At 36.2% G+C, this 26,954-nt stretch overlaps 1 protein-coding gene and 1 long non-coding RNA gene across 2 annotated transcripts; one reads left to right on the top strand and one right to left on the bottom strand.

Moving 5' to 3' along the window:
- Positions 1-785: 785 nt before the first annotated feature.
- On the bottom strand, positions 786-12,278 carry LOC132619343 (lysM domain receptor-like kinase 3). The gene is made up of 12 exons (XM_060334278.1): positions 11,478-12,278; positions 6,224-6,257; positions 6,103-6,107; positions 5,821-5,973; positions 5,387-5,583; positions 4,673-4,762; positions 3,858-3,951; positions 3,596-3,747; positions 3,428-3,519; positions 1,721-1,847; positions 1,388-1,486; positions 786-1,297 (listed from the first exon to the last, which is right to left on the bottom strand). The coding sequence occupies exons 1-12, from the start codon at positions 12,076-12,078 to the stop codon at positions 1,130-1,132; spliced, it is 1,812 nt and encodes a 603-aa protein (XP_060190261.1). The 5' UTR covers positions 12,079-12,278; the 3' UTR covers positions 786-1,129.
- A 5,897-nt stretch (positions 12,279-18,175) lies between these two features.
- LOC132617588 (uncharacterized) lies at positions 18,176-20,949 on the top strand. Its single transcript, XR_009573784.1, has 3 exons — positions 18,176-18,921; positions 19,440-19,496; positions 20,509-20,949. It is a non-coding gene; the product is annotated as an uncharacterized LOC132617588 (long non-coding RNA).
- Positions 20,950-26,954: the final 6,005 nt, after the last annotated feature.

Here is a 26,954-nt window from a genome sequence, read left to right as displayed (position 1 = left end):
GAGTACTGTTTTTGGATCGACTATTTTCTCAAGATTACTAAGTTAAGTTTGTAATAGGTTCGTGCCTTCGTGGCATTCCTAAGGCCTGTTTGAATTTTGAGAGCATGACTCAGGATTCAACTTGCAGATACAGTTTTAAAACCTAGCCAAATTCAAGGAGGTGAGACATATTCACATCCTGTGGGAGCTATAATTGCTCTAGTATTTGCTAGCACAATCATCCGGAATGTCAATAATGGTGCATTTAGAAAAAATAGGAGAGTTGCCCTCCATCTTTGCAATCGAACAAGAATGAAGAGAACAAACAAATCTACCACTTTATTGAATTAGTTTGTATATGCGAGTGCCATCATCTTTGAAATGTCAAAACTTTCTCAACAATCTTTTTCTTTAGGAAAGCAAATGAAGACTTCCTGCTAGAGACTAATTTAAAGTTGAAATAGAAAATCAGAATTATTTAGGATTTAAAATTTATTACGTAATTTTTTAAAATAAAAGTCTAAATAAATTTTTGTAGTCAAATTCGTATGGAAATAGGTTTTCTAGCTTCTATTCAAACTTACAATTCAATCACAGAGACTTTACTCTGTAAGATAGATTAACGTATACCTCTGAAATTTTAAGTATCTCTCAAATCTTTCTTTCCTAATGACCTTAAAGAATCGGCTTTTTTTTTTTTTTCCAATAACTCATCAAAGATGGAATTGCTAAGCTATCAAATATGAAGATAGAAGAGTGTGAAGAGAACTAGACTTCTCGCATAACAGCCATAAGAAACGAACATATGAAGAAGTAATTCTGTATTTTTCAGACGTGTGACTGAATTGATCTGCAATGTGGGACAACAATAAACACTGCTCGTCACAGCAGCAGACAACAAAGAAAAAAATGTATTTTGCCATGAGGAGATGTTCCATATCTAACTCACAAAGAAGGTTACTTTGTCCTAAATGTTACAAATCAAGACATCTTTCTATGCTTTCTTACACTATTCAAGCAAGTACTATACAAGTCACACTGCACAAGTAGTAAGTACACTGTTCCAATGCTTAAACAACATGGTCTCGGTCTCGCTCGCAAGCAAGGATCTGGATGAGATATTAATTGCGCGTGGAAGTAAGATCTTGGTTTACCACCTTCCAGACATAAGATTTATCAGACCTTCATTTTTATAGAAAGATCCAACATCCCAATCTTCTGTCGACGAAGAGAGAGTCATCAGTGCAACCACTATTGATCTCATACTTGGTCTTATTAGGGGATTTTCCTGGGTGCAAGCTTTGGCGAGCTGTGCCATCTGTAATTGGTGAAGACATGCACTTTTGTAAGAAGCCGAAAGAAACAGCTATTGCAGCTACCAATGCAAGTTTCAATTAAAATCTTATACCTTCCGGACTGAATCAAGGGGATAGTCGTCTCCAAGTCTTGGGTCAACCAGATTTTGAAGGTCTTCATCAGGATCTGGCTGATTAAGTACTTCTTCAAACTATGATCATCAGAAGGCAAAATAGGTATCAGTATATTACCAAAAACTAGCATCACAGTGTTACACAATTATGAATTACAGTGAGTTTTAAATTGCCTGTCAAATTGGAGACTAATAACAGGAATGAATAGCAAAGATATAATCCTTTCAAAGAGGAATGATTCTGCTAAAGCTGATAAAGGGTCCATGCAATCCGTTCCATTGGAAAAAAGAAAAAAGGCAAAAGAAATTTACCAAAGCAACAAGACCCTTTGATTCAGTAACAGAACCATTTGGTTTGACTATCGCTTCCTTGGCTGAAATTAGTTCATATAGGACAACACCAAAAGCGTAGACATCAACTTTGGGAGAGAGAGCATACCTGTAGAAAAGCAATGTGCAATTCTGTCACATGAGGCCCTCAAAAAAATGCTTTAATTAGAAAACAACAATTTAAGCTTGAATTAAGTATGGATAGACCTCAAACTTGTCCGTAAAATTCATTTAGACCCCCAAACTGAGACCCGTACCGAACCCTCCAAGAAGACTTTTACTGTGCCACTTGGACACATCGCTCCAGCTTGGCACTGTGCGTGTTGCACGCTGCTTATGAGAGCGTGAACTGCATTAATATTGTTGCTACATGGGTCCCAATGACAAGTGTCAATGGAAGAAAAAACAATTAAAAAGAAACATAATTTCACTATTTCTCTTTTGTCCCATCTTCTCTCCACCCACCGTCGTTGACTGCCTCCACCACTTTTGTGTCAACCTCCACTGCCACAACAACTGCCTTTATCACCAAACCCGTCATGGTTTTCCACCAGAACCGAACCCGCCCATCTCCATAATATTTTTGCTCTTCAAAAATTTTGAAGCCACCAATATTTCACTTCTTGATTCCTCCATTCACACCTTACACCCACATAATCACAATTAAACATCACCAGTAAAAAATCATACCACCCCGTTATCAGTATACATCAATACCAATTTTGACCCAAAAATAACTTTATTAATATTTTTTCAAAGATAAAACCCCTAAAACACGAAGTCATACACCATACACGACGACACTCCATTGCCACAACCTTCACTGAAAGAGGACGAAGAAGAACCGGAAATTCTTGAATTATGTTAGTATCATTTGCCACCAGGCATCATGATTGAAGAAAAACAATGAAATTTCTAATGAATTAAAAGGGAGAAAGGAGAGGGATTTTCGGATAGACATGAAAGAGATTAAAAAGTGAATATATATACATATATATCAGTAAAGATAGAGGATTGAAAAGGAAGAAGAAATTGGGAACCTGGGTCATCAATGGTGGATGAAAGTGTGAAGAGAAGAGTATGGATATTGGGAACATGACTGAGAAGAGAGAGATAGTTCCCTTTTTCTTTTTGTTTTTTATTAATGTTGAAAATACATAGATTTTCGTATTTATTTTTATATTTGGATTATGTGGAATTAAAGGCCACGTGTCTCTTTTATATTGGCTTTTTTACCACATCAGCGAGCGTGAACTACACGCATTGTTTCTTACTTTTGGTTTAAGCTAGAGGTGTCTAAATGACACATTTTGGGTAGAAGTCAAGTGTTTAGATTGTACTGGGCTCAGTTAGGGGTATCCAAGTGGAATTTTTGGATAAGTTCAAGGTCTGTCGATGACTTAAGCCTTTAAGCTTTGAGCAAGATGGCCTTTAAGCTTTGAGCAGGATGTTGAGAAAACCTTGGTTTTGAAATAATAACTACCTTTTTCCTGACTGACCATGCACTGATCACCAGTCATTTAAAAAGAAAGGTATAATAACATAATTATCCGAACAACTCTCAGAATAATAATAATAATAATAATAATAATAATAATAATAGATTACCTTCTTCAAAGAAAGAAATAGGGTAAGGAATAGCACCGTTCCTACTTTTAAAGCTTCCATTCAAAATGGGAAAACACTTACTCCGGAGGCATGTATCCAAATGTACCCACAAGTCGTCTTCGCAAATATGATCTTCCAACTTCAGTCAGTTTCGTTAAACCAAAATCTGCAACCTAAATCAAACGATTAACACGATTACAAAAAAAGCCTCCCTCAGTAGACAAACACAAAAAAGGTGCCTTGACAAACCTTTGCACGGAAGTTTTTGTCTATCAGGATATTTGCTGTTTTAATATCACGATGGATGTAAACTGGTACGGTATGTTCATGTATGTACTCAAGACCTCTAGCTGAATCTAGAGCAATTTGAACCCTCTTAGACCATGGCAATGGGTCCCTTCCTGGAGATAAATATACCAGATTGAGTATAAGTTCTTTAAGGAACTTAACTATTACTGAAAGAGTGGTTAATTCTGACATGTGAATTGTGATTAGTTAACATCAAAGATACCTGTACCACGTAGATGTTGGCCTATGTGACCATTCTCAACATATTCATATACAAGAAAGAGGGAGCCTTCAACACAATAGCCTATCAACCGCACCTGCACTCAATATCAATGAAACAATAGGTCAAGCGTATAGAAAAGAAGAATCACACCATGTTTTGAGTTTCAACAGCCCTCCCATTTAAGAATGTTGAAGACCCCCGTCCAAACTACAAACCCCAATAACAGATGTAACGAATCCCCTGGAATCTCTTAGTTGAAGCAATCAAGAAAGTGGATTTTGATCCTGTCACAGTGGTCACATATCCTTCCTGAAGTGTCATACCCCGCACCAAAACAAAACACCCACTCATCACATGATAACTTTATAATATAATTAATAATCTGTATCTATGATTTTAATTTCTCAAGCACCCATTGTTCTTTTAGCTTTAGTGCAGTTTGCAGCACCCCTTCCCTTTTAGGCCTTAATTCTCTTCTGTAATCTGAGCACTCTAGTCTCTAGTTGCATTTCAAGCAAATTATTCAGTTGTAAATGGACGGCAGATTGTAACAACTAGGGTACACTAAGTACAGGTTACAAGGATCATAACAAACATTGAAGTACATGCTGAGACGTCATTTATTTTGAATTAGTTCATTGAAATGATATTGCTTTAGTATTGAACAACCCCCCCCCCCCCCCCCCCCCAACACCCTCCCTCTTTCTCTCTCTCTATAAGTTAAAAAAAAAATCTCAAGAGCAATCCTCAAATGAGAAAATGAGAAGAGTATCAAAATAGACATGCCTCCAGTGGCAGGGAAGTTAAGTTTTTACCAGGTTCAGGTGATGAACATTTGTCAGAACCTTCAATTCAGCTAGAAACTCCCTTGTAGCTTTCATGTCCATTTTCTTGATAGCAGCTTTCTGAAATAGTTAACAGCACAATAAATATTGGGAACAAAGATACTTGAATAATTCTTTAAGTTGGTTATGGTTAAGACTTTACAAATAAGAATGATTACAGAAAAATCATGGGATATCCCACCCACTGGAGAAGTGAAATCATGATTCAGTGTTGGTTAGGATTAACAAATATGCAAAGTATGCACGAAATGATGTATGCCAATGCATCACCGGGACATGACCACCATGACTAAGCTATTCATTTATTTGTTGAATGTTCTTCTGCATTTGCCTTCCCTGCTCTTTGTTATAACTAATTCCTCCTTTCTATGGATTACTGTTTAACCACCTACTTCATTAGATCAGAACTAAAAAAAATCGCTTGATTCATAATATAATAGGTTATACCGAGAAGTAAAATAGAGAAATTATGTATGCCAATGCATCACCGGAACATGACCACATGACTAAGCCATTCGTTTGTTTGTTGAATGTTCTTCTGCATTTGCCTTCCCCCTCTTTGCTATAACTAATTCCTCCTTTCTCTGGATTACTCTTTACCCACTTACTTCATTAGATCAGAACTAAAAAAATCACTTCTTTCATAATATAATAGGTTATACGTAAAATTTAACAATAGCTCACCTCGCCTCTGAGCTCAGCATAGTAAACTGCACCAAAACCACCTTGTCCAATTTTATTAGCAATGCTGAAGTCATTAGTTGCAGTAGCAAGCTCTTCATAAGTGAACTCAACAGATTTATCCACAGTTATGCCTGAAAGCCCGCCATCACCCTTGCGACCAGAATCTGCAGCTTTAACTGTTGTGCTTCCTTCTGGGCCTAATCCAGACAAAAGGTTAACATATAAGTTGACTTATAAACGTTGCTTTCTACCATTCCAATACTTGTTAAAGGTTGGCAGCATAAGTAAAGGAAATATTCAACTCCAACAAAGAAATCAACTACTTTAAATTGCTTTTTCAGCCTTAAAGTGATCTAAGTATAAGCACCTTAAGAAATAATGTACGTCAAATAAATGAATGTCGTAAGAACGGGAAAATAGGGATTGACACCAACCATGACCAGACTGACGGAGGTGGTCTTCGGATGAGGCTTGCAAACCCTTTTTCGCTTTCTTCCTATAATATCCTACATAAACCAAAGCAGCCAACAGCAAGACTACTCCTATTGCTCCTATAGATATCCCAGCTATTGCTCCACCAGACATACCTAATTATTTAGAAGCATAGAACGATAAGTAAGAGTAGGTAGGTTAAAGGACTTCCTTTATTATCATGAATGGTCTGAAAACCGATAACAAATAAGCCAACACTGCAGACGAGGAAAGATCCAAACCACCTGTGCTGCAAATTAGAGGGCAGAAACAGTACAAATGACAAACGTCAGCAATGTGATAGCGATTGGAAGATCAATAGAGAACAAGATGATCAGATTTTAACATCAAATATTAATGAGCTACCTTGTTGGCAGTGGCGGAAAGTTCCCATTTTTATCTGCAAAATGAAAGAAATGATGATTCAAACATTGTTTATACATTAACATTAAGAAACAAGAAAAAGAAATAACCAAGAAGGCACAAGCACTAAAACAGCCAAAGTATTTGTACTAAAGGTGTTACCTCTCTCCAATTTTAGTTGGCCAACTTAGACTATGCAGATATTGAAAACAAAAACATCAAAAGCACCATTATACTGAAGCTGGTCAGCTATATAAAATATAAATTCATTAATTAGTAAAACGTGTGAAGACGAAGTAAGATCAAAAGATGTCAAAGCCAAAATTAATTTGAAGTTTATCAGTTTCTTTAACTTTGACCTTCTGTTACCGAGAAACTTTAGCATTGTGTGAAACAGGTCAAGGAATTGGAATGGATTAAAGAGGGAAGATTGATCAAGTAAGCTATGCCCTATGGTGCAGAGACTAGAGAGTATCAAAATCAGAAGCAGTCTCTTTTAGGAGATTCCTTAACAATCAAACTATGACTTCTTCCCTGCACATATAAATTTACAGAGTTACCAAAAACAGTTCTATCAGTTGATTCTCCCACATCGGTTGTGGATGGGTTACTTGGTCTCCTTATATGAACTTGCGCAATCCTCCCCTCATGAGCTAGCTTTTGGGGTTGCGTTAGGCCCAAGATCCATTCTTTACACAAACTCGTTGTCTTTAGAACACAACAATATCACATTTTTGTTATTTCATTTTGAGATTGCTCTAGGAAAGACTAGTTAGTCCTGCTCCACCCAGGTGCCCAAATAAGAATCAAGAAAAAATAGACTCACGCAAGCCCTTTTTTCTTTTTTTCATATAAGAAGCGTTTAGCTTTCATTCTGTAGCCATTATGGACAGTAAAGATCCTCAAAAGCAAAACTTTGCTCTTAAAGTGTTTCTTTTTGTGAAGCACTTACTGTTTGATCTTCAGACAACCAAAGCAGTTCTGAAAAATACTTGAAGGGCTTTGTTTGTGTTTCCAAAAGGGTATACCTCTAGATATTTTACTATTAATGACAAAATTAAAGATCTTTTTTTTTCATAAGAATATTCTACATTTATTTCATCTAATTCTCTTCGAGGGTAAATGAAACTCTTAATCTTCGACATTTGCATTCCATGTTATAAATATCTGCAGTGTGAAGAAATGATCCCAGGATGCAGATTGAAGAGCTCAAAGAAGCCAAGCAACAGTCACTCAGTTGTGCTTCTGCTATACTGGCCTGTTGTTGCCATTACGGAGCCCAGTGAAACTCAGCTGGTATAGCTAGAATTTTGCTAATCAAAAGCGTTTTCTAAATCATAGGAGTTTTACACAAGATTATTATGCTTGAAGAACCGTCAAATTTTTCACCTACGAGCAGTGCAGCACTACTAGAGTTGGTCGTGAACTTTGAACCTCTTTAGTCCATGGATGTAGGAACAACTTTAGAACCAAGATAGATGACAATGCTGAAGTTCAATTGGTCACTAATATGCTGTGCATCACGCCAAAAAGAAAGGAATGAAAAGGGTTCAACAACAACAATTACACCTCAGTCCCAAAACAAGTTGAGGTCAGCTACATGAATCCTCATTTGTTCATTTAATTAAGCTCATATCATATCATCATCATACTAGTTGAAATAAAAATGAAAAATGAGTTGAAAAAAATTAATAATAATAATAATATTGACCTGCCAAGGTAAAGATAAGATCTGCGTACACTCTACCCTCCCAGACCCCACTATGTGGGATTACACTGGGTATGTTATTGTTGTTGTTGTAATAATAATAATATTAGAAGTTCCCTAACAAGTCTAAAACCTATCTCAACTAGTAGTTATCACCTACTCCCTACGGATCAAAAGAGTGTCCACTTAGTTTTTTTTTTTTTTTTTGTTGGGGCAAAAAGAGTGTCCACTTATCAAATCAAGAAAGAATTAACCTTATTTTTCTAGATTTGCCTATAAAGTGCTACATGATAAAATCCCAATACCTATTTAATTAGGGGCAGTTTAGTCAAATTACCTATTTATTTTAGGAGTTAGTATTTTCTTAAGGGGTGTGCGGCTAAGTGGACACTCCTTTTGATCCAGAGGGAATATATGGATCATTCTTTTTCTATTGTGCCTTATCTTAGCCAAGTCTACATTGATACCAAGCATGTGTAGGACTTTCGAGACAACTTCCTCCCATATGATTTTAGGTCTACCTCGTTCCCTTTTAACACCCTCACTTACCATTGCCTCACAACTATAGACCGGTGCATCTGTAGGTCGCAGAACACGCCTAACCCATCTCAAGTGATCTTCTCGCATTTATCCTCACTGTGTGCTACTTGCACCTTCTGGTGAATGTGATTATTTCTAGTCTTATATAATCTGGTATGATTGCACATCCATCTTATCATTCGCATCTCTGCAATACTCATCTCGTGGATATGTAGGACTTTAGCAGGCCAACATTCACTACCATATAACATAGCCAGTCTTATAGTTGTTCTAAGGAACTTACCTTTCACTTTGGTAGGCATTTTTTTCTTGAAACGGCGAGCCTAGATTCTAAATTGTTTGCATTTGGGCACTGCAATCCCATCTAGTCTCATGACTCATCACACTTTCTCTCTTCTTAGACTAAACCTGCAATGAATGTATTCAATCTTACTTCTGCTTATGCTAAAACCCTTTCTCTCTAAAGAGCTTCTCCATAATTCAAGCATTTGGTTTACACTCTCGCTAGTTTCGTTAGTTAACACAATATCATCGGCAAATAGCATATATCATGGGACCTCATCTTGTATTATGTAGGTTAGCTCGTCCATAACTAGTGTAAACAAGTAAGGGCTCAATGTCAAGTTCTGGAGTAAACCCACTGTTACAGGAAACACATTTGTATCCCCTATTATTGTTTTCACGCTACTGGCGGACTCTTTATGCATGTCCTTTATGACATTTATCTATTTAATATGGTACTCTTATCATGTATTTTTGTTAGATCAATAAACACCATGTGTAGATCTTCTTCTTTTCACGATAAATTTCCATCAATCTTCTTAGCAAGAGCCTCTGTTGTAGATCTACAGTCTACTAGGAATAAATCCAAACTGTTTCTCTTTCACTATTGTCGTGTTGCTAAGTCTATGCTCTATCACTCTTTCCTAGAATTTCATCATATGACTCATTAGTTCAATGTCACGATAGTTTGCACAACTTTGAATATCTCATTTGTTCTTATAAATCAGAATCAGGATATGCTTTCTTCACTCATTGGGCATCCTACTACTTTTTAGTATAGTATTGAATAGTCTGCTGAGCTATTCTACTCTAACATATCCGATACACTTTCAAACCTCTATAGGGATACTATCAGGACCACAAGCTTTACGAATCCCCACTATTTTTCATGGCATCCTTTACCTCAGTCGGCCTAATTCTAGGAGTGTAGCTAAAGTTTTCATCATTCAGAGATGTGTGGAGGTTATAAAAGGGTATTCTCTTAGTTCGAGATGAACAATTGATCAAAGTAGTCTCTCCACCTCTCCTTAATCTAATTATCTCATCTCAACACTTGTTGAGAATCATCCTTAATACACTTTACTTGGTTTAAATCCTAACCCTTTTTCTCTCTTAGTCGTGCTAGTTTAAACATTTCTTTCTATCCTTCTCGTGTCCCTGCCTTTTGATACAAGTCATCTAAAGCTTCCCACAGATTTTACTAATAATAACCTTCTTATCTCTTTTGTATTCTTCAAAAGCTTTTCTGTCCTCTCCTTTGTCAACTTCCTATAACACTCTCTTTCAGCGTTAATAACTTTTTGTACCTCCTCATTCCACCATCAAGATTCCTGTGGTCAAGTACCTACACCTTTGACACACCTAACACTTTAGCTGCTACTTTTTTAATGCAACCTAACATTTCCTTCCATAGGATGTCTGCGTCTACATCCAAGTCCCAAGCTCCATTCTCCCCAAGTTTTTCTTGAAATGCTAACTCCTTAACACCCCTTAATGTCCACCGCCTAATTTACAGTTGTTTGATAGTCATCACCTCTCTCTCTCTCTACTCCTAAACTTTGTATCTAAGACTAGTAACCTTTGTTAGGAAGTCATCACTTCTCCTGGAATAATCTTACTGTCCTTGCATGTACTTTTATCTCGTCTTCTTGTAAGGATAAAGTCTATTTGACTATAATTATCCCCACTCTTATAAGTAATTAGATGAAAACCCCTCTTCTTAAAAACGTGTTAGTTACAACTAAATCATAAATAAAAGTGAATTTTGATATAGCCTTCCTTTCGTCATTCCTACTACCATAACCATAACCCCATGTACTTGTTCAAAGTCGTCACTATCTTTACCTACATGGCCATTTAGACCTTCCCCCTATAAAGATTTGTTGATCTCCTGGAATATCTTGAACCAAGTTATCCCTATCCTCCCAAAATTTAGCTTTAGCTCCTGCATCTAATCCTATTTGCAGAGCATAAGCACTGATGACATTGATTGTCTCCTTCCCCCAAAGAAGCCATACTGCAATAATCCTATCCCCAGCTGGTATTACCTCGACAGCCTTATCTTTACGTCCTGGTTCTACAATAATTTCCACACCATTCCTATTTTTAAGTCCCAGTTCTACAATAATTCCCACTCCATTCCTATTTTTATCTATCTCATAATACCATAATTTATAACTTGTGTTACCTATATGTCTAGCCTTTTGTCCTGTCCATTCAGTTTCCCGAAGGCATGCAATATCAACTCCCTTCCTTTTTAGAGTATCCACTAATTCTATCAACTTCCCTATTAATGTTCCTATGTTCCCGCTACCAATCTAAATCCGACTCTCTAGGACTTGCATTTCTTCCCTCGCCCGTCCATGATCCGAGAACCCTTTCTTATTTTGCACCACATCCGGGCACCGTGTGGCGGAACTTGCTTCTTTGCCCTTTTACGTTTTGCACCACATCCTTGCGTTGATGTAGCGGAAGTAACTTCTTTATATAGCACCCATCCATGATGCGGGAACCCTTGCTCATACTACCTCACACCCAGGCGGCGATGTGCTGGAATCCCTTGCTCATTTTTCATCACATTCGGGTGTCGGCGTAACGCGTGCCTAGTTGGGCACGACCCAATGATTTCTGTATAAGGAGTCATCATGAATTGGTAAGGTTTACGTTGGATTCCTGACCCGATATCTAATTTGGTAACAGAAATAAAACAAACATATAAAGACCAACCTCTTCCCGGTATATAGATGATTCCTGACCCGATATCTAATTTGGAATCCGCCCCTGGATTATACCTTCGGATTATATCTTCACTCACATTGGCCGCTGAAGCCACCGACGTCATGTTGTCCTCCTCCCGCACAGGGTATGTAACAAACAGCCCATAATCTTTAGAAACACCACTATCCCCACAGAAGCAACTCACTGTCACATTTAAGGTCCCTGTATCCGGGATATCATCCTCCGGATACTTATTAAACCTCTTCAACATATCCAAAGTCGTTAAATCTGAGTAATTCAACGCGATTTGCTCATAAAAATCACCAGGTTTAAGCTTGTACGGAAAAGAATGTCCCAATACCTCCCCATCCAAGCAATCACAACGAAAGGGTATGTTAATTCTTGTCCCAGCTATGACACTATCCTGTTCAGCTATACTGGTGGAGAACATCTGTGAGATTAAAGTGAGATTTGAACCCCTCGATACATAGAATGAACCTAAAGCTAAGTCACAACCTTTCTTGCATTGGGACTCAACTGGTAACGGAACTGAGGATAAGTAGACCAGGACTAGGAAGCTTAACACAATTCTTGGTCTGGATTCAAACATGTTTCTAAAACCATGAAGATTTCTGAAATCGGTATCTAGGAAATGGTTCAAGAATGTATTCTGTGAAACTTTTAGCTGGGTTTTGGAGGGAAGGCTTGACTGGGTTTTGATTGAAAAATTACTAAAATAATCAAGTTTGGGTTTTGATTGTATTAAAATATCATTATTTTCGATTTGGATAATATTAGTAGGCGTTTCGCTATCAATTTTCAAATCATGATTTCAAACTAGCGTTTGATCGTCAAATTTCAGTCATGGTTTGAAATCTGATTTGAAATTATGGTTTGAACTCAAATCATCCAAAAAGCATGATTTGGGGTTTGAAACTATGGTTTCAACCTTTTTAAATATAAAATTTAACTCATAAGTTAATATTTTGTAAAACAAATCCATAAGTTGGTAATTATTTTTAACAATTACCCCCATCAATCATTTATAAGTCTCATTAACTTCCACCAACCTTTATTTATGTCTACCAACTTTTAATTTATGTGGAAAAATTATATTAAATAGTAGTTATATTACTATTCATATTAAATTTTCGATTTTATTGAAGTAAATTTACCAACTTTTAATTTATGTAGGAAGATTATATTAAATAGTAGTTACGTTACCATTCATGTTACATTTTCGATTTTATTGAAGTAAAGTTTGATTAATAGATGTTATATTTTTTTAGAAAAACCTTCCAGTAGTGTACTAATTTTGTTATAAACTATGATTTGCTCATTTGATAAGATTGTATAAGAATTGAGAATGTTTTGATAGTTTTCACAATTTATGGGGTTTTCATGTCTATATGAGAAAATACAATTTAAAATATTCAAATTATATGTCCAAACATAATTTAAAACCAGATTTCAACCCATGTCCAAACGGGACCTTAATATAGGAAAAAATTACTATTACTAAATTATTTTCTTTTCTTTTTTGTTTACAATTGTAATTCCTATAGCAGCCGTCGGTGGCGTTTAATGTGGGCATTTGGTGATTCCAGATTGGTCAACGTCAAATTCTATTACTATTACTTTCTGTGGCCCAAAATACTTTATCATGTTTCATTTTTTAGAGTTAAATTTTATGAACTTTGACCAATGTTTTTTAAGATATATTTTTTCTTCATCATATTGATATTAGAAAAAATTGTAACTTATTATAGTATTTTTCATATAATTTTTGAATATATTAATTGTAATTTTGAAATATTAAATTAAACTAATTCAATTTAACTTCGAAAATTAATTAAATTAACTCTCAAGAAACTAAACATGACAACTAATATGAGACTGAAGGAGTGATAACTGTAGTTTTCGTAATCTTCAAATATCTCATTTGAGCAAAAAATGATTGTTTTGGTTTAACTGATCTGATTTTTGAATTTTTTTAATACAAAAAAGGTGAATCACAATCTTTATTAACTTTATAGTTCATTCTAGTTTTTAGCAAGTTAAAGGCATTCGGAATAGAGCATATCTATGCTTGAGTTTACACTAATGATAATGTATTGATCTCTGCGTGCTTCGATTTTTTTTTTTTTTTTTTGCACCTGAATTTGCACAAGGAAACTAAAATTAGCCAGTTCTATTACTCATTGGGCAGGTAAGGAATATAATCCAGCGTAGAGTGTCATCTTGACGTGGTGAAAGTCACTCGTTCTATTTTAATTATTATTAAACCTAATGTGAATTTTCTAATTGGATTTGCTCCCCTGACAATAAAAGGCTCGTGAAATTAAGATAACTTTACTGATAATTAAGATTATTTTTCCAAGAAAATAAAATAGTAATCAACTAATCATAGGTATCTATCAATCCAATTGAATATTTTCGTATAAAACTGTGGTGATTAGAATGAATTCTTCACAAATTGTTAACTTTCGCTAGTACCATAAGAAACAGTATCCTATGGCTTCGAAAGAACCACAAAAGTAATGACAAAAACAAATGAGCAAAGGGGTATAACTTGTTCAAAAATCAACTTTATAACATTCACTTCTACTAATCCTGAAAACAATGAGCTGAGCCATGGCAACAATGGCGGAGGAGAGCAGTTAAGAAAAGATATTTTGGTGGAAGAGCAAAGTCATTCCATTCCATGCAAAATGAGATATATATTCAAGACTCAACTAACTACTCTAAATGACAGCTAAGCAACAGCTCATCATCCTCTAATCACATTCTTAACCAATCAACAAAACTACCACAACTAACTAACCGATACACAACCTCAACTGCCGGCTAGGATATACACCAATATACACGGCTGTATACATAATATACACAACTTATACATAATAAAATATCTCAACACCCCCTCTCAAGTTGGAAGGGAGTTTCTCACTGACAACTTGCTTAGTACAGCTTCATGTTTGGGTCTAGTTAAAGCTTTGGTCAATATGTCTGCCAGCTTCTCAGTGCTAATGTGATGCAAGGCTATAAGCCCATCTTAAAGTTTATCCCTCACAAAATGACAGTCCACCTCAATATGTTTTGTTCTTTCATGAAAAAAAAAAAAAGATTTCTTGCAATGTGTGAGGCTGATTGGCTATCACAAAAGATTGAAAATGATTGAGGGAAAACCTAATCCAATCAGCTAATAATCTGCAAAGCCATGTGATCTCACCAACCACCTTTCTAAGAGCTCTATACTCAGCCTCTGCTAAGGATAAAGAGACTGTCTCCTGCTTCCTTGATCTCCAGCTGATGATGCTATCTCCCAACAAAACAATGTAGCCACTGACTAATCTTCTTGAATCAGGACATATAGCCTAATATGAGTCACAGTATCCTCTAATAGTACAACCAGGATCATTAGATAGTAAAATCCCAAGTGTAGGATCATTCTTGAGGTACCTAAGTAGATGAAAAGTTGTCTGAAGGTGAGGTTCTCTGGGGTCCTGTATCTATTGACTCAGGTGTTGTGCACTATAGGCAATGTCAAGCCTAGTATTTGTTAAGAAATTCAGCTTGCCAATGAGTTTTCTGTACAATGTTGGATCTGCCAGTGCCTTTCCTTCCTTGGCTTTGAGTTTAACAGTAGGATCTAAAGAAAATTGGGACTAACACAATCCAAGCAATTGTATTCCTTCAAAAAATCAGGTGCAAACTTCCTTTGTGAGATGATTACTCCATCATTTCTATACAAGACTTCTAGGCCCAAGACGACTTACCACATATCCCACTTAACCCACATTAGACCTCTCATGTATCCATTATTAATTACCTTACCCAATGGTTATAAAGTCAAGGTGACAGAAATTGGTACTGTGACACTTGCACCTGGAATCATTTTGTATAAAGTGCTTTGTGTGCCATCTTTCAACTATAATCTCATTTCCATTAATTCCTTGACTGTGCATCTCAAAGGCGTAGTGTCCTTTTCTCTGTGCATAATATAGGCCCTTTCAATGAAGAAACCTCAGGAAATTGATAAAGTCAATGATGGCTTGTATCTTCTTTGTCCAAGATGCTTGCAGAACCCTTGCTCCTCAGCCACTGCTCTAACCATTAGCTCAACACTACCTTTTCCACTCAGTTCCACTCCATCTTGTAATAATGATTCAACTGATTCACATTGCATCACTCCTTCAGCTTCTCACAGCAATCAGAATTTAGCTTGTAATAAGAATTTTCATTGTGTCTCTAGATCCACTGCACCTACTACTAGTTCCCATAACCTTATGCCTTCTGATGTAAATAAAACCTCATTTGATAATAAAATAGCAAAGTGAAATGTGTTGAATCAATGCAAAACTGTGTTGAATGTATGCAAGTCTACTTCTACTGTATTAGATTCTTGTTCTCCTGTTTTCTCTGCTTTACATTCTTGTGTCCCTGATGTTGATAATATGGATTTTCTGTGGCATGCAAGACTGGGACATGTGCCCTTTGTTAAGATGAAGGGAATCTCCTCTATCCTAAATTTTTTTTCTTCTACTCAACCCTTTACCTGTTCTATTTGCCCCATGGCTAGACAACCTGGACTGCTCTTTCCCCAAAGAGAAAGCACAATATCCCATGTCTATGAGCTCCTTCATGTTGATCTATGGGGGCCTTCTCACATACCCACACCCAACAACTAAGAATACTTCTTGACTATGGTAGATGACCATAGTGGAGCCACTTGGACTCATCTGCTCACTTCCAAGAGCAATGCTCTACATATCATAAAAGCTTTTTCATCCCTAGTAGAAACACAATTCCAAACAAACATTAAGACATTAAGATCTGATAATGGCCTAGAATTCACAAGTATGGAGGCAGTGTCATTTTTTCAGTCCAAAGGCTACATCAAAAGTCATGCCCCTACACACTTCAACAAAATGGCATAGTTGAATGAAAACATAAATATATCTTGGAGACTGCAAGAGCACTTCTGTTTCAATCCAAATTGCCAATCAAATGTTGGGGTGAGTGTATTTTGACAGCAACTTATATGATAACTAGACTGCCAACTACTTCTTTGAAAAACAAATGTCCTTTTAAAATTCTTTACAAGAGAAAACCTGTAACATCCCGTACCTTAGCACTGTGATGCGTCGTAGTAAAACCATATGAATTGGAAGGCATTATGGTCATACATGAGGTTATAAATGTAGGACCTCATAAGTTCGACGACTTTCAAAACTGTTAGATGTAGTCTCTATGGTATTTTCTTTTAAGTGAAAACTTTTTTGTAAAAATTTCACAAGCATCAATTTCAAGTAGTTATGATTATTACTACTTGCGGATATGCTTCAAATTATACCTGGATACGAGAAATTTTATAAATGGAATTTTCCTTCTTATAAAGATAGAAATTATTTTCTCATAAAAACAAAAAGTATCTTTTATCGTTTTGAGAATTAAAATATTCGTACTCTTGATATTAGTTGGAAAAAAAAATCAATTTTGATAAAATATATATATATACTTCCAAAGTATGGTAAACATTTATTTGCCTAAGTGTTTTATTTTAACGTTATAAATTTATTATTTTTTTCCAAGAATATAAGTTGCTGCTAAATTATACTTCAAATTATAGTAACCATTTATGAGCATTTCATAAAGCATTAAAATAATATCTAACCACATCAATACTGGCCATGTGGTAGAAAGGACAAAAGAACACTCTCCAATGTCATTAACTTTTGTCATGTGTTTTCACGTGATTATGCCTACAGATATGGATGAGGTCTTGAAATAATTTAAGACGAGAAAGTGTGATGATGATGATTGAAAATAATATTTTATGTGTGGCAAATAAGATTATGAATTATTGTTAAATCACAGAATCATGATAATGGATATATGAAGTTTGTTAAAATGATCAATATTTAAATAAATTGAGATAAAAAAAAATTAATTGGAGTTTGTTGGATAATTATTACCCGGATAGGATCCACATGTGTGTAGACAAGGACAGCAAATCATATAGATGTACGTACATAATGGTGTAGAAAGGTGATGAGTAATTTAAAAGGGACTGGCAATAGAATGACATGTGTAAAGGAGGGGACATGCATTTAATGCACCCTTTATCATGTTGGATAGATTATTTATTTATACATATTATATCATTTTGGAATTGAAGTTTAGGGATATATATATATATATATATATATATATATATATATATATATATATATATATATATATATATATACACACCATTACACGTGCTGCTACAGAGTATTGTTGTACTTCTCTTATCTCACTCTTGAAGAATTAATTTTATGGAAACTTTGCGCTGCACATAACTGAAAGGAGATGCCACGTGCAATTAATTTCTCTTGGCAGCAACATTAATTTCCAAACCAAACAGCAACGTGTAACTATTCTCAAGAGCAATAAGGCGGGTTTTGCTCTCCGCTCCGGTCTCGTTGTTCTATTTTATCGTGTGGTTGAATTCGGGCTTTCTTCGAAGGGAAGTAAAGTGGAAGAAGATCATTTCTTGGTATATAAGGTAAGAATTATCCTCTTCTAAGTATATTTAAATTCATTGAAGTAATAACTAAATCGTGGGACGAGAAATATGAAAATTATACTGTAAATTATATTTGATGTTGTTGTTGGCTCATGGGCTGTTTGTTGGATTGTTTTGTGGGTTATGTAAACGTTGTTTTGGACGGAAATTATGTTATACGACATGATTAGGATAATGAATATATGAAGTGTGTTAAAAGTGATTCATGTTTAAGTGAATTGAGATAAAAAAAAATTAATTACGTGAATAATTGGTTAATTGTGAGATTACATTAAATGGAAATATAATGGATAAGTGTAGGCGGACAGCATGTCCACGTGACCAAGGAGTAATTGTCACCATTACACGTATAGGACTTCTTTTCTTGGTGTCATCTTTTGGATAGGTATTGTGGGAGCCCATAATAAATGGTGTTAATCTAATATGAGCAGTTAAAGCGGCAAAGCCCACAAATCATACCATGATCCGGTTATAGCCTCATTTGCTATAGATATAACAAAAGTCTTATTAGACCAAAAATCAAAGTACAACAACAACATTACCTTGGTGCAGACGAAAACCTTTGCTGTTCTACTGCCAGAACTCAACATCACTCTATTTCACATTTGTTAACTTTTAATGAGAGGATTCTCCTATTGTTTTACATATATGCTGCAACAATTTCGCACCTTGGATAGCTACTAGCACACTCAAACATAGAAGAGGCAACATCAGTAAGTCACGATTGTTAGATAGTAATTTATTTCTCAAAGGCAAATTTATGCATCAACAAGTTTGTTTACACCAACAGAATTATATTTCTGGCAACGTTGTCATGCTTGACGAAGAAATTGCGAAATTAGAGCAATTAAGAGTAGAAATTCCTCCGAGAAAATTAAGGTACGATTTTCTTGTTTTATGGTGTAATCGTGTTAATAGTGTTGTAATGGAGTTATTAAAATTGGATTGGACAAAATTAGAAGTAAGAAAATGCAAAAATTGATGTTATACGAAATCGCGGGTTGAAATGGTTTTAGAGAAGTTGTTGAGTTGTTAGAATCGTTGTGGGCTGTTTTTCTTGTTGTCAATATATGATATAAAGTCGGGATTTGTGGCAAATGATGTCCTTATCATATTGAGAATATTTTTAAGGTTAAGAAGAAAACATACGAAAAGGTGTGATGGAGTATATGGATTGTAATTCGAGCTTGTCGCTCGTTGTAGAATATTATGAAGTTGTTATGGACATGCATGTTGTGTTTTTGGGATTTATTTGTTGTTGGGCTGATACACCAAATTGGGAGATGCTAATGATATAGAGGAGATGCTGTCCGTTTCGTTTTAGAATTAAGTCATCAATTAATATATATGATATACGAAAGCCTTCTTAAGTCACGTGCGTATTCTTACGATTATAGGTTTATCATATTAATTGTGGAAGTTCTTGGATGGACTGAGCTCTTGTACGACGTGAGGTATGTAAGGCCTAACCTTTTTCTTCTTTGGCATGATCCTTACGAAACAAATATATGATGTATATGTATGATTTTGGAAAGATTCTTATTCTTAGAGCCATTAGGATGGCTAACGTTCTTGATTTCCATAAGTTGTTTCGTATGATTTTAATACATGTTTATAATGTCTGAAGTTTGGCCAATATGTTTCCGAATGGCCTTCGAGAAATGAATGATTTGACTAAAGTTCTGAACTTTCAAATACTAACACGATAGACTATTCCATCGAGTCTTTGACATATTTTGATACGTACATATGATTCCAAAGTTTTATTTGATTTGATTCATAACGATATCCGAAAGGTACTTGACATGATTTTGGCCTTGATTTTCCAAAAATGGTTTCTGGAACGCTTATAGAACGTTCTATACTTCAAATGCTCATAACTTTCTCATACTAAGTCATATCGACCCGAAAGTTATTTCTGAGCCTTTAGGGGTCGGTAAGTATACATATCCATCGAGTCTTGATTTATGTGCATATGGTTTCTCACTACTCTGCTCGTGCATACTATTATGATATCGTTCGTCGGGTCCCGAGCCCGTTTTGTCATCGTGCGCACTATGTTATATACGGCAGTATGATGTGTTACGGTTCCCGGGACCCTCGCCATAGGGCCGGGTGCCGCTTATATACGGAGTTATGATGTGTTATGGCATATGATGTGTTATGATGTTATGATATGTTATGATGATACGATATGTTCGGGATTGTACGGAGATTTAAAACCTTCTGGAGTATAATGTGCTGTGACGCCAGCGTCGGAGTGGCAACCACGTTCCTGAGCCTTATGCATGATTTTTATTTGCATTATTTTTGTTTTCAGAACAGGCTTTGATATACTGATTCTGTATTCATTTTCCATACTTCTGATCTCAATTATGATTCGGATTACTGTATTCTATGCTTTACATACTCAGTACATATTTCGCACTGACCCCTTTCTTCGGGGGCTGCGTTTCATGCCCGCAGGTACTGACGCTCAGTGTGGTAATCCGCCAGCCTAGGATACCTATTCTGCTACTTTGGAGTGCTCCTTTGATCCGGAGCCCAGACTTTTGGTACAGATCCTTTGTTGCACATATTTATGTATATGTATGACTATTTGGGGGTACGGCGGGGTCCTGTCCCGTCATATGTTTTTGTTGTTATTCGTAGAGGCCTGTAGACATGTATGTGGGTCATGGGTCGTTATTGTTCAGTAATGTCTATGTACTTTGCGTCTTAAGCGGTTCCATTTGCTGTGACAGCCTTAGCGGCTCGTGCGTGTGTATATGCATGTAAATATTTGGTGATATGTTTTATGACAGCCTTGCCGGCTTCTGTGTGATACATTTGTGATATGTGACCGCTTAAGACGACATCTGCTTTTCGTATCCGTACAAATAATGTATGTTGAATATAGATAAGTCATTGATATGTCGATTTGGTAAGTGAGTGTGTATGGGTGTCCAGCTCGGGCACTAGTCGCGGCCCACAGGGTTGGGTCGTGACAAAAGTGGTATCAGAGCGGTTTGTCCTCGGAATGTCTACAGGCCGTGTCTAGTAGAGTCTTGTTTATCGGTGTGTTGTGCACCACATCTATAAACAGGAGGCTACAGGACATTTAGGATGTTACCTTTCTTTCATATCTCAGATCATGCGATAGAGCCTAGCCATAGGAAATGAAATTCCTTTTACTAACCCTTAATTTCAGTTGAAGAACGGTATCGACAGAAGAAAGTGGCTGACGATATTGGAAGCTACACTGTACACAGGTAAGAAACGGTGCGAAAGGGGCATGTTGGATAAAGTAAGAATATTGAGATACGAATGAAAATAAGGTTGAAGAATGAAAGATAAGGTAGATAGGAAAGTAAACTGGAAAGTGTAACAGGTGCAGTTTTAGTTGGACATGTGAGGTAAGTCTCGACATCTTTATACTTTTACTTGAAATTGTTAGCCCTGTGTGGCTATGATACGATATGATATATACGTATATATGTTGGCCTTGTGAGGCATTGTTGGTATTTCCTGCGTGCAGGTTTTGGGATAGTAAGAAATACAGAGGAAACTCTGCCAAAATTTCCTAGAAATAAAAAGAGACCGAGATATAAGTTCGTAAAAAGTTTTGAAAGGTCATGTCAACAGTAATGATAAGATTTGACTAAGTTGCAAGTACGTCTGACTTTGAGAAGTAAGTTAACAGTTGAATGGATGGTAATAGTAATTATGCGGTCAAGATCAATATGGTAAAAAGGGAATGCTAGGACAATTTGGAAGGGTTTGTGATAATAAAAGGTGATTTAGAAAAGGCTGGCAAATCTTAATAGGGTGTTATATTGAAGTATCACAAAGACTGAAGTCCAAGAGCGGTGTCCAGGAGTTCATGTACCCTGTACATCTTCATGACTAGCTTCATGACTAGATGGTTAAGAGGGGTATACGAATTAAGCGATTAAAGAAGATGGCTATTGCTAGTAAAGAGTTCTAAACTTTACAAGGAGAGGAAAGAGTCCACTACCATCTAACGACTTGGGGCACAATAACTATTCAGGAAGAGCATAAAAATCATGGGAAAGCTACCTGTATAGTGTGCTTTCTGATTATGTATAGGTTGGGTATTAGTTCAGTTTAAAGGGGAAAATTTGGCAAAATCTTCGCACATTTCTAAGAGTAAACATTCGAGGGCGAATGTTTCTAAAGGAGGGAAGGATGTAACATCCCGTACCTTAGCACTGTGATGCGTCGTAGTAAAACCATATGAATTGGAAGGCATTATGGTCATACATGAGGTTATAAATGTAGGACCTCATAAGTTCGACGACTTTCAAAACTGTTAGATGTAGTCTCTATGGTATTTTCTTTTAAGTGAAAAACTTTTTTGTAAAAATTTCACAAGCATCAATTTCAAGTAGTTATGATTATTACTACTTGCGGATATGCTTCAAATTATACCTGGATACGAGAAATTTTATAAATGGAATTTTCCTTCTTATAAAGATAGAAATTATTTTCTCATAAAAACAAAAGGTATCTTTTATCGTTTTGAGAATTAAAATATTCGTACTCTTGATATTAGTTGGAAAACAAATCAGTTTTGATAAAATATATATATATACTTCCAAAGTATGGTAAACATTTATTTGCCTAAGTGTTTTATTTTAACGTTGTAAATTTATTATTTTTTTCCAAGAATATAAGTTGCTGCCAAATTATACTTTTGTTATCCTCCCATGTTCGGAACTGTCGTAAAGCAGAATCAGAAACTGAAAATAAAATCAGTAAGTAGAAAATGAAAACAGAAATTGTGTGAATAAAATTAACAAATATCCGAAACCACAGAATTCACTGTGTGTCCTTAAGGAATTTAACCCCCTCACTGTACCCGAGGTTACAGATTATTTCCTCCCAGGATATAACAAATATACCTGTCGTAGGAGTGGCGGTACCTCAAACGCCTACGACGTCGGCGAACTCAAATGTGGCAACGAAACACAGTAAGACTCGATAGTTTTTGTGGAGAAAGAATGCAGAATGTGTAATGCAAGGATAATTTTTTTTCAGTAGTTGAAATTTGAGGCATTGCCTCAGTTTATATAGCCTCGAACATGCCTGTTCAGAATAGGCTTGGAGGCTATTCGGAAAGGCCATGCCTTTTCCGAAAAATAAGAACGTTGGGGAATTTTTTTTTTCCTTTAAATTTTATTCCGCGAAAATTTAATTATTTATTAATTAATATTTTACGGCGGAAATAACAAAATAATTTCAGAAAATGAAGATTGAATTTAAATAAATTTGGTCAAAAAAGATTATCAATCAATCAGATCATTTGACCAAATCCAAATCCAAATCTGAAGCCGAAGCCGAGCCGAGCGACGCCGAGCCGAGCGACGATGACGGCGCGAGGGGAGTCCCTCTTCTTGACCCTTTAAGAGCTAGAGGAAGTGCTTTCTACTATAAGCACATAACTTTCCATTTCTACTACCAATGTGGTACAAGACTCCTTTTTCAAAGGAACTTTGCTTTGAACTTCATGTTCCTTCCATTATCTTTTTTCCCTCCATTTCTTATTCACACCAACTTAGCTAGCTTCAATCATTAACTAGCTTTAACAATCCCCCACATGAATGGGGAATGGCTATGTGATGGAAAAACATGCATGACAAAAATACTATGTGATTCGTAAGCAAGGATTAATCGCATCTGGATAAGTAGATTTCTCTTTGAACTTTCCGTAGTGAACATATGTCGGATATACTCGGTCAATCGGTAGATTTGATATCTTTGAACCATCGAGCTTTGGTGTATACCTAGACAACCACATGTCACACAATTAACCCTTTAACCATCTTTGGTTCTCATTGTTTTGTTCATTTCAGCCATGAACACTGCCTGGTTCATAAGTGCGTAAAGAACTGGCCTCACAGATTCTCCTTGAAGCGACTTACACTTCACACTTACATAGGTGATTTCCAAATGTGTCATCCCGTAGATACACTATTTGATATACCCCGTATCAAACTTAGAAACCATTAAAAAACCGTAATGCTTGATCCTGGTACTGAACATTGTCTCATCACGAGAATGGACCAAAAAGTTATTGTGACAATGACCGTCATCAATGACTTTGTTTGATCTCTTTGAACCTAGATCTTGGGATCTCCAGTCTTCTAGGTAGAGTTACCGCCACGATGACTTGTCCTCGGCCAAAGTCCCATTCCCTTCGATAATCTTTCAACCACCTCTCTAGTTAGGCCTTTAGTTAGTGGATCCGACACATTATCTCTTGACTTAACATAGTCAATTGTGATAATTCCACTAGAGAGTAGTTGTCTAACGGTATTATGTCTTCGTCGTATGTGACGAGACTTTCCGTTGTACATAACGCTCCCGGCTCTTCCTATTGCCGTTTGGCTATCACAATGAATGCATATAGGAGCCAACGGTTTGGGCCAAAATAGAATGTCTTCTAAGAAATTCCGGAGCCATTCAGCTTCTTCATCGGCTTTATCTAAAGCTATGAACTCAGATTCCATTGTAGAGCGGGCGATACATGTCTGTTTGGATGACTTCCAAGACATTGCTCCTCCACCTATGGTAAAAACATATCCACTTGTGGATTTAGTTTCAGTTGAACCGGTGATCCAATTTGCATCACTGTATCCTTCAATAACTACAGGATACCTATTATAATGCAAAGCAAAGTTTTGAGTATGTTTCAAATACCCCAAAACTCGTTTCATTGCCAGCCAATGATTTTGGTCGGGATTACTAGTGTAGCGACTTAGTTTACTTATAGCACACGCAATATCAGGTCGCGTACAGTTCATGATATACATCAAGCTTCCCAACACTCTGGCATAATCCAATTGAGAGTGACTTTCACCTTTATTCTTTGCAAGAGCAAGGTTCATATCAATTGGTGTCTTTGCAACTTTAAAGTCCAAATATTTGAACTTTTCAAGTACTTTTTCAATATAATGAGATTGTGACAATGCTAGACCTTGAGGAGTCTTATGGATTTTAATTCCTAGAATTAAATCGGCAACTCCTAAGTCTTTCATATCAAACTTTCTAGCAAGCATGCGCTTGGTAGAATTTATGTTAGCAATGTCGTTACTCATTATCAACATATCATCCACGTACAAACAAACAATGACGACGTGGTTCGGAGTGTTCTTAATGTAGACACATTTATCACACTCATTTATCTTGAATCCATTTGACATCATCGTATGGTCAAATTTTGCATGCCACTGTTTGGGTGCTTGTTTTAGTCCGTAAAGAGACTTAACAAGTCGACACACCTTCTTCTCTTTCCCTGGAACTACAAACCCTTCAGGTTGTTCCATGTAAATTTCTTCCTCTAACTCTCCATTTAGGAAGGCTGTTTTCACATCCATTTGATGCATTTCTAGACCGTACACGGCGGCTAACGCTACTAACACCCGAATAGATGTAATCCTCGTTACCGGCGAGTATATATCAAAGTAATCAAGACCTTCTCGTTGTCTAAATCCTTTAACAACTAGTCTTGCCTTATATTTATCAATACTACCATCAGCTCTTATTTTCCGCTTGAAAATCCATTTGGAACCTAAAAAGGTTTATTCCTTGGAGGAAGATCAACCAATTCCTAAGTATGGTTGTCCAATATGGATTCTATCTCACTATTGATTGCCTCTTTCCAAAATTGAGCTTCCGATGAAGACAGAGCTTCATTGAAAGTTTGAGGCTCATTTTCCAACAAAAATGTTAGAAACTCTGGTCCAAAGGAAGTAGACGTCCTTTGACGTTTGCTGCGTCTTGAATTTTCCTTATCAGGAATATTTTCCTTTGTTTCTTCCCGAGGTCGTTTAGATTCTTTTCTAGACGACTCACATTCCTTTTTATACGGATATATGGTTTCAAAGAAGTCAGCATTATCTGATTCAATTACTGTATTCACCTGAATGTCGGGATTTTTAGATTTGTGAACTAGAAACCGATATGCCTTACTATTTGTGGAATATCCTATAAAAACACAATCAACGGTTTTAGGTCCTATTTTTACCCTTTTGGGTTTAGGAACTTGCACCTTGGCCAAGCACCGCCACACTTTGAAGTATTCCAAATTGGACTTCCTTCCTTTCCACTTTTCGTATGGAATTGATTTTGTTTTGCTATGGGGCACTCGATTGAGTATTCGGCTAGCTGTTAGAATAGCTTCCCCCCACAAGTTCTGGGGTAACCCAGAACTTATTAACAGGGCATTCATCATTTCTTTTAGTGTTCTAATTTTCCTTTCTGCAATTCCGTTTGATTATGGCGAGTAAGGGGCAGTCGTTTGATGAATAATACCATATTCCAAACATATTTGTTCAAAAAGAGATTCATATTCACCGCCCCTATCACTCCTTATCATTTGAATCTTTTTGTTAAGTTGAGTCTCAACTTCAGTTTTGTACTGCCTGAATTCTTCATTTGCTTCATCTTTACTATTAAGTAAATAAACGTAGCAATACCGCGTACTATCGTCAATAAAAGTTATGAAGTACTTCTTTCTACCGCGAGATGGGATTGACTTCATGTCACAAATATCTATATGGATTAAGTCTAAAGGACTTGAATTCCTTTCAATGGACTTATAAGGATGTTTAACATACTTAGATTCAACACAGATTTGACATTTTGATTGATTGCATTCAAACTTAGGCAATACTTCCAAACTAATCATTTTTCGCAAGGTTTTATAATTGACATGTCCTAAACGTGAATGCCATAAATCATTTGACTCAATCAAGTAAGACGAAACAGAAACTTTATTATTATTAGCAACAACCATTACATTCAGTTTGAAAAGGCCCTCTGTAAGGTAACCTTTTCCTATGTACATCTCGTTCTTACTTATTACAACCTTGTCAGAAACATAAACACACTTAAAACCGTTCTTCACT

The sequence above is a fragment of the Lycium barbarum genome, chromosome 11 (assembly GCF_019175385.1).
Source record: "Lycium barbarum isolate Lr01 chromosome 11, ASM1917538v2, whole genome shotgun sequence".
In the NCBI taxonomy this organism is placed as follows: Eukaryota; Viridiplantae; Streptophyta; class Magnoliopsida; order Solanales; family Solanaceae; genus Lycium; species Lycium barbarum.
The sequence above is the reverse complement of the archived record's forward strand: the minus strand, read 5'-3'. Positions and strand labels throughout refer to the sequence as shown.